The sequence below is a fragment of the Geotrypetes seraphini genome, chromosome 10 (assembly GCF_902459505.1).
Source record: "Geotrypetes seraphini chromosome 10, aGeoSer1.1, whole genome shotgun sequence".
Taxonomy (NCBI): Eukaryota; Metazoa; Chordata; class Amphibia; order Gymnophiona; family Dermophiidae; genus Geotrypetes; species Geotrypetes seraphini.
Window position 1 is genome coordinate 132,708,758 of NC_047093.1, and position 14,655 is coordinate 132,723,412.

A 14,655-nucleotide genomic window follows, 5' to 3' on the forward strand; every position below is an offset into this window, starting at 1 on the left:
TTAATCCCCCAAATGCATTACTCTGCATTTCTTTGCATTGAATTTTAGTTGCCAGGCATTAGACTATTCCTCTAACTTTTGCAGATCCTTTTTCATATTTTCCACTTCCTCTTCGGTGTCTACTCTGTTACAAATCTTGGTATCATCTGCAAAAAGGCACACTTTTCTTTCTAACCCTTCAGCAATGTCACTCACAAACATATTGAACAGGATTGGCCCCAGCACCGAACCCTGAGGGACTCCACTACTCACCTTTCCTTCCTTCGAGCACCTTCCATTAACCACCACCCTCTGGCGTCTGTCCGACAGCCAGTTTCTGACCCAGTTCACCACTTTGGGTCCTAACTTCAGACTTATCTGAGGAACAGGGTCCTCTGGGAGGTGTATAAGGAGAGAGAAGCGAGGAGAGATATTAAGGGGCAGCAGAATGAACACACTTTTATACGATGGCAGATAGGGAGCCAGTGAATTGACTTAAGGAGAGGGGTGACATGAGCATAGCGAGGTTGATAGAAGATGAGTTGCGCAGTAGATTTTTGCACAAATTCAAGGGGGAGAGGCAACACCAAGGGATACCAGTTAGGAGTAGATTGTAGTAATCTAAGCGTGAGGTTACGAGAGCTTGGACATGGGTCCCGGTACTGTGCTCTGAGAGGAAGGGGCAAATTTTGGTGATATTGAAGAGATAGAAGCGAAAGGTCTTAGCAGCATGTTGGATATATGTAGAAAATGAGAGGTCAGAATCGAAGATGACTCCAAGGTTGTGAACAGAGGAGACTGGAATAATGACAGTATTATTTACAGAGATGGAGAAAGGAGGAGGAGGAGCAGAGGGTTTAGGAGGAAAGAGGAGCAGCTCAGTCTTGGACATATTTAATTTCAAATGACAGCAGGACATCTAGGCAGCAATGTCAGCCAAACAAGCAAAGACTTTTTCTTGGACTTTAGGTGAAATTTCAGATGTAGAGAGGTAGAGCTGGGAGTCATCAGCATAAAGTTGATACTAGAAGCCATGGGAGGAGATCAGAGCACTAAGGGAAGAAGTGTAGAGAAAGAAGAGAAGAGGTCCTAAGACAGAACTCTGGGGTACACCAACCGCTAGCGGGGTAGCAGCAGAAGAGGACCCACCAATATATACACTAAAGGTGCATTGAGAAAGGTAGGAGGCAAACCAGGAGAGGACAGAATCACGGAATCCAAACGAGGACAGCATATCAAGGAGTAAGTTGTGATTTACAGTATCAAAGGCAGCAGAAAGGTCAAGAAGGATAAGGATAGAGTAAAGGCCCTTAGATCTGGCCATGAAGAAATCACTGCAGACCTTAGTGAGGGCAGTCTCTGTGGAGTGTTGGGGGTGAAAACCAGATTGTAGAGGATTGAGAATCTGCTGAGTTGAAAGGAAGTTCAGGCAGCGACGGAGAATAGCATACTCGAGTATCTTGGATAGGAACGGAAGAAAGGAGACAGGGCGATAGTTGGATGGACAGGATGGGTCCAGCGAGGGTTTTATGAGAAGCGGCTTAACCACTGCATGTTTGAAGGCAGCAGGGACAATTGCAGTGGAAAGAGATAGATTGAGAATATGACATATGGGAGGGATAACAGTATGTGAGATGGGATCGAGTAGAGGGGTGGGAATAGGGTCTGAGGGGCATGTAGTAGGTTTGGATGAGGACAGAAGTTGTGCAGTTTCTTCCTCTGTGATTACAGAAAAGGCAGAAAAGTCAGCAGTAGTTGACGGGACAAGCGGGAGGGGACAGACAGGAGAAGCTTCCTGAGCTGTTTGGGTGAAGGATGATGGGGAGGTGCAAGATTGAAGTTCAGGAGGTAGGGGAGAAGGATGCGACTTTGTAGTGAACTCAAGGGTGATTTTGCGGACTTTATCATGAAAGTAATCAGCCATAATCTGGGGAGAGAGAAAAGAAGGGGTTGGAAGTGGGGGCACTTTGAGGAGGGAGTTAAGCGTGGCAAAGAGATAACAATGGTTGGAAGAAAGGGAGTTAGTTAGTTGGATGTAGTAGTCTTGCTTGACCCATGTAAGTGCAGAAATAAAGGAGGTCATCATAAATTTAAAGTGAAGAAAATCAGCACATGTGCGAGATTTGAGCCAGAGGCGCTCAGCACAGTGGGTGAAGGAACTTAAGTAACGGACACTAGGAATGAGCAAAGGTTGAGGTTTGGTACGCCTGACAAAGCGAGAAACGGGGAGCAAGGGTGTCTAGAGCAGAGGAGAGAATAAAATTGTATGACAACAGCCTTGTGGACAGACTTAGATAACATAGTGGAGGCAAGGAGAGGTGAAACAGTGGATGAGAGTGTGGAAGGATCTAGGGACTGAAGATTTCGAAACCTCTTGGGCGGGGAGGAGGGGGAGGGTGAGTAATAGTGAAGGATATCAGATGGTGATCAGAAATGGGGAGCAGTGAAGTAGAGAAGTCAGAGAGAGAGCAGTTGGAGAAAAAGACAAGGTCAAGGCAGTGACCATCCTGGTGAGTAGGGGTTGTGGAGCAAAGCTTGAGGTCAAATGAAGAGGTTAAGGCAAGAAACTTAGCAGCATCAGGGTGAAAGTTAAAGCCCCCAAGAATGAGGGAAGTAGAAGATGACTCAAGAAAGCCCAAAAGCCAGGAGTCAAATTCAGTGAGAAAGGGGGAGGGCGATAATGACCGCTATCTGCAGAGGTAAAGGAGTGAATAGGCTGATAGAGTAGACTTCAAATGAGGAAAGGCTGTGGGATAAAGGCTGTTGAGGTTGGAATCTGCAAAAAGGAGAGAGAAGAAGCCAAACACCTCCACCTCGACTAGTAGGGCGAGGTGTATAAGAGAAGCGGAAGCCACCATGGGAGAGGGCAGCAGCTGCAGTAGAGTCCTCAGGGCAAATCCATGTTTCAGTTAAGCAAGCAGGTGGAGGGACTGGAAGATAAAGAGGTCATGAATGTAGGACAGTTTGTTGGAGGCAGAATGAGCATTCCATAGGGCACATGAGAAAGGGAGAGAGGAAGATTGAAGGAGAGGAATAGGTATAAGATTAGGGCGGTTACACACATGGGGAAGCAGCTGGCGTGGAGGGCCAGAGTTTGGATTCACATCCCCAGCAGAGAGCAGAAGAAGGAGTAAGAGAGTGCGTCAGAGCAAAGGGTAATAAGGACGGCAATGATGAAGACGGGAGGGGCTCAAAGAGAAAGGAGATGGATGAATGGAAGAGAGAGAATGCTTGAGCTTGAGTACAGTGAATAAGGTAGATGACTAGATGACTGGTGAGGGAATAGGAAAAGAAGGATATTGAGGGCATATGGTGTGGAGGGGAAAGGGAATAAGATTGGGGAGAGTGAATATTAAAAGCAGAAAGTGAATAGGAGCCATAAGGAGACGAACAGAGAAAGGAAAAAGAGCTATACAATAAGAGGAAATGAAAATATGGAGGTGCCCAAAGGAGCACATGCTCCTTGTTTGTGCTCCTTTGTTGCACAACGCATCACACGCCAGGGCACATACCGCCCAGAGAGGGTTCAAATTAAATAGCAAAGCTAGTGAGGTCACCTGAGTGCTTTCTTGGGAGGGGCAATAGACAGCCAGTCAGAGGGGGGAGGGCCTAGCTGTGGACTGCAAGAGAGATGGGGGATAGAGAGATCAATCTGCTTGCTGACCACCCTGAGTGCTTGCTTGGGAGGGTCTATAGACAGCCAGTCAGAGGCAGCGGGGGAGGGCCTAGCTGTGGACTGCAAAGTAAATGTTTGGAGAAAGATTTACACTTCTCCCTCCGTATTCGCTGTGATATGGGAATTAACAGAACCGCAAATACAGAAAAACCGCAAATAACTTTTTCATATGTTTTTCACTGTTTTCTATTAAAAACCATCGTAAATTTGGTGAAACCATGAATAACATGGTGGGAGACCTGGTCAGTTCTTGAAGAAGAGGCAAAACACGGTGAAGAAAGTGCTTGGAATCAGCGATTTTCTCTGTAAATGATTGGAATCAGTGATTTCTCTATGCAAGCTGATATAATTGGGGGGGAGGAGCCAACAAGCTAAAAACCGTGAATAATCGAAACTGCGAATGCTGAAACCGCGAAGATCAAATGTGTCTGAATAGGAATTTTTTTTGTTTTGTTTTAAAGCGGTCTAATATCATTTCTTCATGTAATTCTATTTCATTCAGTATTTCTAGTATAATCTAATGCCTGCATTTATCAGAAGACTAATGAAAGTTTCTTTGTTTGTTTAACAGAAATTACAGGCTGTTATGGAAATTCAGAAACAAGATGCTATGAAAGAGCTAGGTAAGAAAAAATACTGAAATGATGTAGTTTTATGTAGATCAGTGGTTCCCAACCCTGTCCTGGAGGACCACCAGGCCAGTCAGGTTTTCAGGCTAGCCCTAATGAATATTCATGAGAGAGATCTACATATAGTAGAGGTGCCAGGCATGCAAATCTGCTCCATGCATATTCATTAGGGCTATCCTGAAAACCCGACTGGCCTGGTGGTCCTCCAGGACAGAGTTGGGAACCACTGATGTAGATCCTTAGTATAAATAATAATAATAAATAAGTAAGTCACATCTGCTTTGAAGGAGGTATACCTATGTGCTACTGGAGGTATAACCTTGTCTGTGCTACTGGAGTTTATTGGAACTTATAAAAATACATACATGCATATTTTTCTTTTATAAAATAGCCTTCCTTTATAAAAAAAATTTTTAAAAAAGCATGTGTTATAAAATTATCTTCCACGTAGATCAGGTTCATTATTTATAATAGTGCTTTTCATTTTACTTTTAGGTTTATTGCAGCGGGATCATCCAGAAGTGGTGCTTTCTATGAAAACCATGCAAGCAATCCGTACTGTCCTGAATAATGCCACAGAAACTCTGAATTCTTTAATATCAGATGGAGTAATTGATTACAATGAAGGAGCTAAGTTAGAAACGGTAACTAAAAATACTGTCAATAATAACTTTTGGTTCATGTTTAACCAAAATGTCAGGCAATGACAGTTCAGCAGTTCAAAGTATAACATTGTCCCCTTAAAATTCAGCCTATACCTTTTTCACTTAACCCCCTCATCACAAGGTAATCACGACCCTGGAGGGCACATATGGACGATCTTCAGACTCAAGGTCTCTGGACCACCAGGGAACGGAAATTTCACATCAATTTCCTGGAACTCAGAGCAATGCTTTAGCCCTCAAAGCTTTCCATCATCTTCTCTGCCCCCAAGTCCTTCTCCTTTGCACAGACAATGAAGTAGCAATGTGAAGACCCTGACCTAAGTCTCCATTAATGACCTCACACAACAACCCAATTTGCTGTATAAGTAATATATTTATTTAGTAATCAATAGTAGTCAGCTTACAAAGGATAAGTCTCAGCCAATTGAGTTAATAGAACGTATACAGAATGCCGGCTTCCATATACCTGGTGTCTGTTCTGATTTAAACATTGGTAAACTGATCTTTTATACATTCTTAACAACCTAGGACCACGTTAATACAATCTACGTTCTTGATTTCTATTGGATATTCATAAATATCATTTCATTAATTGGTCAACACGTATACTTTCTGAGTCATATCGAAGCGTGATGTCTTATTGCCAAACCTGGCTTTCCTAATTTCCCTGACATATGCTCTTTTAATAGCAAGGTCACTAATTTCTGAGTAAGGCCCACCCTTATTCCTGAACTTAATTGCACAGTTACTAATTCTTATCCTTGTGGTTGATATTATTTCTGGTAAGTCAGCTTGACCTGGAGTTATAGTTATGTGTTAATTTCTTTTTATTAATTTCCTTTTTCCTAAAGTAAATGTTTGTCATTGTCAGCAGATGGTCACCAGTTTCTGTGTGAAAGATGAGCTTCTCATGAAAACTGCTTATGCCAGCACAGAGAGGAACTGAATAAGAAATATAATCTTGTTTAAGGTGCTTTTAGGCATAATGTATCATTATCATGTCTCTGTCAATCTGAGGGTTCACAGGGATCTTTCTTCACCTTCAGTTTCATGGAGGTCTTAGGATCTTCACCTGTACAGGTCTTTTCTCCATCTGTTCCCTTTAATTCTTCCTCACAAGCAGGGAGGCACGGGCTTTCTCCTGTTGTGTCAGGAGGCCCAGAAAATCTGGACTTGGGCAACCACTCGCAACCTTTTCCTAAAGGCTGTCTACATTCAAGGGGAGAAGAATTCCCTAGCAGACAACCTCAGCAGAATTCTTCAGCCTCACGAATGGACTCTCAACTCTGCAACTCTCCAGTCCATCTTTGCTCAGTAGGGCACCCCACAAGTGGACTTTTTAGTGGCTCCTCACAATCACCAGTTGCCCCAGTTTTGCTCCAGGCTTTACTCTCCTCTCCATCTGGAAGCAGATGCCTTTCTCCTGTATTGGACGGGCCTGTTTCTCTATGCATTTTCTCCAATTCCTCTCATGTTGAGAACTCTGTTCAAGCTCAAGCGAGAAGCAGCCACCATGATTCTCATTGTTCCACGGTGGCCCAGACAACCTTGGTTCCCCCTTCTACTTCAACTCAGTTCCAGGGAGCCCATACCTCTTCCCATATTTCCTACTCTACTTACACAGAATCAGGAGTCTCTTCTGCATCCCAGTCTGACATCACTGCACCTGACAGCTTGGTTTCTCTCGGGAAAAGTCTATAGTCTGTTATTGGGAAAGACATGTGGGAAGCCACTGCTTGCCTTGGATCGGTAGCATGAAATGTTGCTACTCTTTGGGTTTTTGCCAGGTACTTGTGACTTGGATTGGGCTCTGTGTAGATAGGATACTGGCCTAGATGAACCATTGGTCTGATCCAGTAAAGCTATTCTTATGTTACTATGCAATTCAAATATCTGTGTTTTATGTCTTTGTCTAGATTATCCAGTTGAAAATCAGACAGCTGACCACTTTTCCTGAAACTATTCAGTCACCTAATGCTGAAGAACTGCTGAGTAATGTCCCCTGGCTTGAAAATTCAAAGAACCAGATTAATTTCATCAAGGTAATCTATCTTCTCATGTTCCTTTCTGTGAGAGAGCTACTTCAGTTGTATACTTTTTTATTTGTCTTGCATTTCATGTCATTTGAGGAAAAGCAGATTCCTCAAAAATGTTATCATTAACTAGACTATAAAATTTTAGAGCAGGGGTGCCCAAAACGTCGATTGCGATCTACCGGTCGATCGCAAAGGCAATGCCTGTAGATCGCCGAGCCAATGTTTTCCCTAGCATTCCCCCGGTCACTGTCTCACCATTAAAGTAGTGGAATTACGGCAGCCTGCAGAGCAAACGTAGCAGACTGCTGTCAGCCTCTGTAGCACGTTCCCTCTGATGCTGTCCTGCCCCTGACATCAGAGGAGGTGCGGAACTACGGCAGAGGGAATGTGCTACAGAAGCCAATGGCAGCCTGCTACGTTTGCTCTGCAGGCTGCCGTAATGAACTTTCAACTGTGGTAGGCCAAGAGGGAAGAACGGAGATGAGGGATCCAGTCTAAGGGAAGCAGCTCGATGATCTAGTCTGAGGAAAGCAGCGGAAATAAGGCCCCGCATATTGGAGTAAAATTGTGCCCATCGCGAGGGGGATTGCCTTAGAGACCCTGGATCAGGGAGGGGGAGAGAGAAGAGACAAAAGGACCTTGAGGAGGGGCGGGAAAGCAGCTTTGAACCAAAAGGGAGTGGGAAGACAAGGCAGATAAGGCAGATCCTGGACTACTAGAGAGATTAGAGAGGTTGAAACACTCTGAACCGAGGAGAGAGAGATGCCAGGCCCTGGGGAGGGGGGAAGACAAAGAGAGTGAGAAAGACAAAGACCTGGACCAAAGTGGGAGGATTCAAAATGTTAGCTGAAGGAAGATAGAGAGAGGGAGAAACTTGAAACAAAGGGGAGGCAGAAGAGAGGGGGGCAGATGTTGGACTATGGGAAGTGCAGACAGCAGAGACAGAGGGGGAGAGACCCTGAGGAAGAACAGAGAGATGCAAGATCAGAACAGAGGAGGGAGACATGTTGCCAATAGAGGTGGAGGGGAGAGGAAGAAAAGCTGGATTCCTAGAAGGACAGAGAGAGGTGTTGGTTGGGGAATGGAACGAGGTCTGGAGGACATAAGAGGTGCACTCGGTATATATATATATATATATAAATATAGGGGTCTTTTACTAAGGCGCGCTAGCCGATTTAGCGTGCACTAAATGCTAATGCGTCCATAGCGCGCGCTAAATCGGCTAGCGCAGCATAGTAAAAGAGGGGGTATATGTTTAGTATTTTTATTGTTGGTAGATCATTTTGACTTGGTTATTTTAAAAGTAGCTCGCAGGCCAAAAAAGTGTGGGCACCCCTGCTCTAGAGTATGAGTAAGAAAAAGAAAGAAGCCATAAATGAAGCCTTAACCCGCATGAACTGCAGAAGAGAACCATTCCAGGTTTTCCACTCCGCCTCCAGAGTACTTCACAAGCTAGCTTAGCTCCTCCTATCAATCTTTCTCTTCTGCATGCATGGCTGCAGGTGTTAGAGTTCTGCTCTCCTTATTTTAAATTTGACTTAGTTTTGTTCCCTTTCGTGGTTCTTTCGCGTTTCAAGCAATTTTAAGCCTGCTTGAGAATTCACAGACTTCGGTCTGTAACTGACAGGCCGATCCCTTCGGGGTACCTGTTAGCCAGTCTGCTAGTCTTCCTTGGAGTTCAGGGCCATCCCTGACTTGGTCTTGCTCCCTGTTAAGCGGGGAGGGTCGACCGCAGACCATTTAGCACACTTAGGGGGCTCACCAGTGTTCCACATCATGCAGGCTGTGTTTCATGCCTTCACACATCCTGGTGTGCAGTCAGTGGTCCACAGGGGTCTGACTAGTAGCCCGAAGAATCAGCTTGGTTTCAGCATTCCAGGCAGTGTAACAGTGAATTCTGACTGGTTGTTAACTGAGGCTAGAGAGCAAGTGCAGCTTCTGTCTTCAGTCCTGTGAGTAAGAGGAGCTGACAGGCTCTATCAGCGATTTTTAAAACCTAATTTCGAGGGGTTTTGAGGGATTTCTAGAGGTCCCCTGGGTTCTCCCACCTGAATTCTGTTATTTTCAGGATTTTTTGATGTTGAGAAGGCCGTTTTAGATAGTGGGTTTTTTGCACAATGTTTTTTTCAACTTTTCCCTGCTTCTTTAAATTTTGAATTTTTGCAAGGAAAACTGCTGGGATGGAGTCTTCAGGGTCTCCTAATGTGGATTCATGCAAAATTTGGGAAAATTTGCTGCTTTTAGAGCATCCGTTTACCACGTGTTGGGTGGCGCAGTCAGGGGAGGCGGTAACTTTGGGTTCAGCTTCCCCTCCACAGAAGCAGGTGATACTACACTCAGCTAGCCTGTTGGGATTGCTGTCTTTATTTTCAAGGCTTGGGACTACGCATTTATTGTCCAGCCACGAAATGGACCTTCCGCAGCCTAAGAAGCGCAAGTCTAAGTCATCTAAGGGTGACTCTCTGCCCCAGGATCCAGACGTCTTCTTGGAGTTCATGAAATTTTTGTGGTCCAAGTTTCAATCAAGGGGTCCAGCTGCTGAATGTTCAACTGTTACCCCTACGGCATTGCACAGCACAGGTATTTCTTCGGGGACGTCAGTCTCTCAGACAACCCCAGATGTTTCACAGTCAGTGCAGGAGGCTATAGCGGCGAATCCGGACCTCGCTGATCATTTATTCCCCAGATTGGAAGATCCGGATTGGGATACTGGATCCATGGATCCCTTAGGGGCTCCGGATCCTGGAGAAGACCCAACTGTGGCACACTTGTTTAAAGTTGCGGTGCTCCCTGACTTGATGGCTGAATCTTTACTGGAATTGGGCTTGGATTATAAGACCACTACTGCCTCTTGTTCCACTTCTTCTACATGGCTGCAGTATGTGTACCCAGTCTGCCATTTTTCCCTGGCATCCGGATTTGAGTTATTTAGTAACTGAACAGTTTGACTCTCTGGAAGGTCCCTTGCGGATTGTTCAGGTCATGTCTCGTTTGTATCCTATGGCGGAAGAGTGTCAGCAGCTGCTGGGACAACCCAAGGTGGATTCCTTGGTGGCCCAGGTGACCCGGCGCACTTTGCAATCTAGTGGCGAGGGCGTTGAGTTAAAAGATATACAGTATCACTGGGTGGATGTGATCCTCAGGACATTTATGAGGCAGCTACTTTCGGTGTCAGAGCTGCTGTGGGTATGTCAGTTATGGCACACACCTGTATGGCTCACCTGCATACGTTGGAGATTGAGGCAGTAGATCCTCCTCCGCGGCTTCTCCTGGCTGGAACGGACTACTTAGCAGATGGCTTTTATGACCTTGTGAGAGGGTTCTGGCAAAGGTCTCAGCCTATTCGATATCGGCCCACCGAATGCTCTGCGTTCGGTGGTGGGCTGAAGATTCCATCTCCTGGGCAACCCTGGTTCGTCTGCCGTTTAAGGCACAGTTCTGTTTGGCAAGGGATTGGATGATCTCATGGAGGCTGTGATGGACTGTTTTCCAAAGTCTCTGTCAGATAGTAGGTCCACACCTAAGTGGGTTGGGCATTCTACTTTTCGTGTCTCCAGAGAAGCTTTTGGGACTAATAAACAGCTTTCTCCCTCCTCGTCAAAGAGATCTTCAAGGGGCCGTCCTGCACAACCTACCACCAAGATACAACGAAGCCAGGAAGCCGAGGGTCCTTCTAAAGATAGGGGGTTGGCTGTCGGAGTTCTGCCAGCCTGGTTGCGCATTACGACAGGCCAGTGGGTCTTACAAATTATTTGATTGGGCTATAAGCTGGAATTCGGCCAACCCCCATCTGATTGGTTTGTGACTTCTGCTGCAGGGAGTCGAGAAAAAGTGCACAGAGTTCAGGCTGCAGTTCAGCGTTTGCTGGATTTTAGAGCAATAGAGCCAGTGCCAAACAATTTTTTGGGCTCAGGCAGATACTCTGTTTATTTTATTGAGCCACAGAAAGGGTCAGAAGAATGGAGACCTATTCTAGATATGAACCATGTGTTTGCGGCTCTCAAGTTTCCTTGGTTTTGGATGGAGACCATGAAGTCGGTTGTTGTGGCGGTGTCTCCAGGGGAGTTTCTGGCCTACTTGCATCTTACGGAGGTGTACCTGCACATCCTCATTTTTCCAGCTCTGCACAAATTTCTAAGATTTGATGTGCTGGATCAGCATTATCTGTTTTCAGCTCTGCCTTTTGGCCTAGCACCAGCATCCCGGATGTTCACCAAAGTGATGGTGGTAGTAGCAGCTTATCTGAGGAAATTGGGGTTACAATTTCACCCATATCTGGACAACTGGTTGATCAGAGTGCCCTCTTTGGAAGAGGAGCATTCTGCGGTGGAAAGCATGCTCCGGGGACTGGAATCCTTGAGTTGGATTGTCAAATTCAGGAAGAGCCACTTGATGCCCATGCAATCCCTAGAATACCTGGGAATTCTGTTCAATACGGCAGAGAGTCATGTTTACCTGCCTGTGTGTGCAGATTTCACCTCTTGTTGAAGAAGTCGGCTCCTTCTGCGTGGGACTACTTGCAAGCATTGGGCTCCATAGCAGCTGCATTGGATGTGGTCCCCTGGGCGAAGACGCACATGTGTCCTCTTCATCAGGCCTTCCTTTCTCGGTGGGCGTCACACTGAGATGTCTTGGAGATGCATCTGCCATGGACATTGGAGGCCAGAGCAAACATAGCCTGGTGGCTTGGCCACCGGTCGTTCTGCTAGGGTGTCCCATTGCAAATTGCCTCCTGAATTGTGGTAACTATGGATACCAGCCTTCAGGGCTGGGGGGGGCTCACTGCGAATGTCAACCCCTTCACCCCGTCGCAGAGGAAGTGGTCAATCAACCAGATGGAGCTCAGGGCTGTTCATCTAGCCCCAAGGTCATTACAGAATCCTCTGGAGGGGTGAATTGTTTGAGTCTTTTCAGACAATGCGATGGCAATGACATATGTCAGTCAACTGGGAGGGACCAAGAGTTCTTCCTTGGCTCAGGAGGCCTAGCTTTGGGTGGAAAGTCATCTGCTAGCACATGGTGTCCCATGTGGCTGGAGTGGACAACATTTAAGCAGACTTCCTCAGCTGTCAGAGTCTGGATACAGGCAAGTGGACCCAGTCGCTTCAGGTGTTTCAGGCGATTGTGAGACATTGAGATCCTCAATGCCACAACACAATACAAGAAAGCGCTATGCTTTTTCAGCCGCAGATTCGAGCCCAGAAGCACAGGGCTCGTGTTCTCATATCAGCCTTGGCCTCCAATGTTCTTCTTTATGTCTTTCCACCCTAGCTGATGATAGGGTTCTTTGAAAGATTGCGACTCATCCAGGCCGAATCATTCTAATGGCTTCTGACTGGCTGCAAAGATCCTTATATGCAGATCTGATGCAACTGGATAGGACGCAGTCTGCACCTGAGCGTCTATACGGACCTTCTTCCTCAGGGCCCATTAGCCATAGAAGAACCGAGTCGCTTTGCTCTTATGGCTTGGATCTTAGAGCGTAAGGCTATGCAGAGCTTGTGATCGCTATTCTTCTCAAATCTAAGAAGTCATCCACGGTGTCCGCCTATGCTAAGACGTGGAGCACCTTCAAACATTGGTGTAACCAGGATCAGGAGGATCATTTTGTCGCAACTATTGTCACTAGTCCTTGCCTTTCTTCAGGCTGGTCTGGATAGGGCCTCACTGTGGCATCTGTAAGAGTCCAGGTGACCAGTCTATCTTGTTTCCATTCTCAGGATAGCTGGTCCTCGTTAGTGTTGCATCCAGAGGTTGCTCGTTTTTTGAAAGCCGCTCTTTGCCTAAGCCAAATAAAGATCCTACTTTGGTTTCAAACTACAGGCCTATATCTTTGATAAATGTTGATAATAAACTTTTGGCAAAAATTTTGGCTTTGAGATTAGCCAAAGCTCTCCCACATATTATAGATATGCACCAAACGGGTTTCGTTGCTAAAAGACATTCCTCCAATAACTCTAGACTATTATTTCACATGCTAAACTTGTCAAAAAAAAATGGATGAACCGGCTTTTACAGTTTCATTAGATGCTGAGAAAGCATTTGATAGGGTAGAATGGAATTTTATGTATCAGGCTTTAGAATGGTTTGGTATAGGTTCTGGATTTATACAAATGGTAAAAACTTTGTATAGCTTCCCGATTGCAAGATTAAATATTAATAATATGATATCTGATGGTTTTCAATTGCAGAGGGGAGTTAGACAAGGCTGTCCTTTATCTCCTTTGTTATTTGATGTTGTATTAGAACCCTTATTATTAGCAATACAGCAAACGAGGGAGATACAAGGTATTCCATATTCAGATATGGAATATAAAATTTCGGCTTATGCTGATGATATTTTGCTTTATTTGAGAAATCCAGAGTCTACCTTATCTTCTTTATTGGAATTAATTGATAAGTTTGGCAAATTTTCAGGTTATAAAATTAATTGGAATAAATCTGAAATTATACCTCTGAATGTTCACTGTGTAAAAGGATTATTTGATACTTTTCCATTCATATGGAAAGAAGAAGGATTTAAATATCTAGGCATTCAAGTTAAAAAAACAATTGAAGATACTGTAAAAGAAAATGAAAAATATGTATTAAAAAAAGTTACGGAGTTATGTGAGCAATGGAACCCATTACATATTTCTTGGTGGGGAAGAGTTCAAACTATTAAAATGATGATGTTGCCTGTAGTTTGCTACCAAATGAGTATGATACCTATTTATTTTCAGGGGTCCTTTTATAAAAAGCTTAATAGAATTTTAACAAAATTTCTTTGGCTTGGTAAAACACCTAGAATAGCTTTAGTAACCTTACAAAAATCAATTAAGGAGGGAGGGGTAAATTTTCCAAATTTTTATAGGTACCATCAAGCCTATATTCTACGTCAGGGTATGTATTGGATCCTCCCAGAACTTATAGATAATGCACCAGATTGGTTATATTTGGAATGGCGCCTTATGTTTCCCCTAAATTTAGTTCATCTACCAAGTATTAATATACCTAAAAGATACAAAGAAAATAAAATAATAATGGATACTTGGAAAACATTGAGATTTATTGATAAATTAACACTCATCCCAATATACAAATCAACTAATCAATCCATATGGATAAACTCCAAGATCAAAATTGGCGGAGCTCAAATCCTTTGGAAGAACTGGATTAATGCAGGCATTAGAACTCTAGATGATATTATATCAGAAGGTAAACTGCTGGATTTTTCACAATTGCAACATAGATTTGGTCTCAATAAAACACAAAGTTTTAAATGGTTGCAATTGAAGCAGGCCATTCAGGTTGGGTTCCCTGAATGGAAATCATTAAACAATCAATATAGTTTAAAATTCTTATGCTTTAAAGCAGACTTCCTAGGACATCAAGCCGCATTGTGGTATAAATTAATATCTGGATATGTAAATAAAAAACCAAAAAATGGTCTAAGAGACATTTGGAGCATTGAGATTGGACATCAAATTAATGCATCTCAATGGCCACTAATTTGGTCTTGGAGAATGGGATGTACAATGTCAGCATCTATGAGACAAACATGGTTCTTTTTATTACATAGAGCTTTTTGGACCCCTACCCGTTTGCAAAAATTAGACAGTTCTAAGTCTAATAGATGCTGGCATTGTAATCTAGAACCAGGGACATTAGATCATTTATTATATCATTGT

General features: G+C 44.2%; 1 protein-coding gene across 1 annotated transcript in view; it reads left to right on the top strand.

Moving 5' to 3' along the window:
- The window catches only part of LOC117367625 (sodium/hydrogen exchanger 10-like), a 301,595-nt gene that overhangs the window by 216,808 nt on the left and 70,132 nt on the right, over window positions 1–14,655 (top strand). The window contains exons 16-18 of the mRNA XM_033960369.1: window positions 4,227–4,278; window positions 4,780–4,928; window positions 6,866–6,991. Coding sequence (XP_033816260.1) covers window positions 4,227–4,278; window positions 4,780–4,928; window positions 6,866–6,991 — 327 coding nt within the window. The remainder of the gene's footprint in view (window positions 1–4,226; window positions 4,279–4,779; window positions 4,929–6,865; window positions 6,992–14,655) is intronic.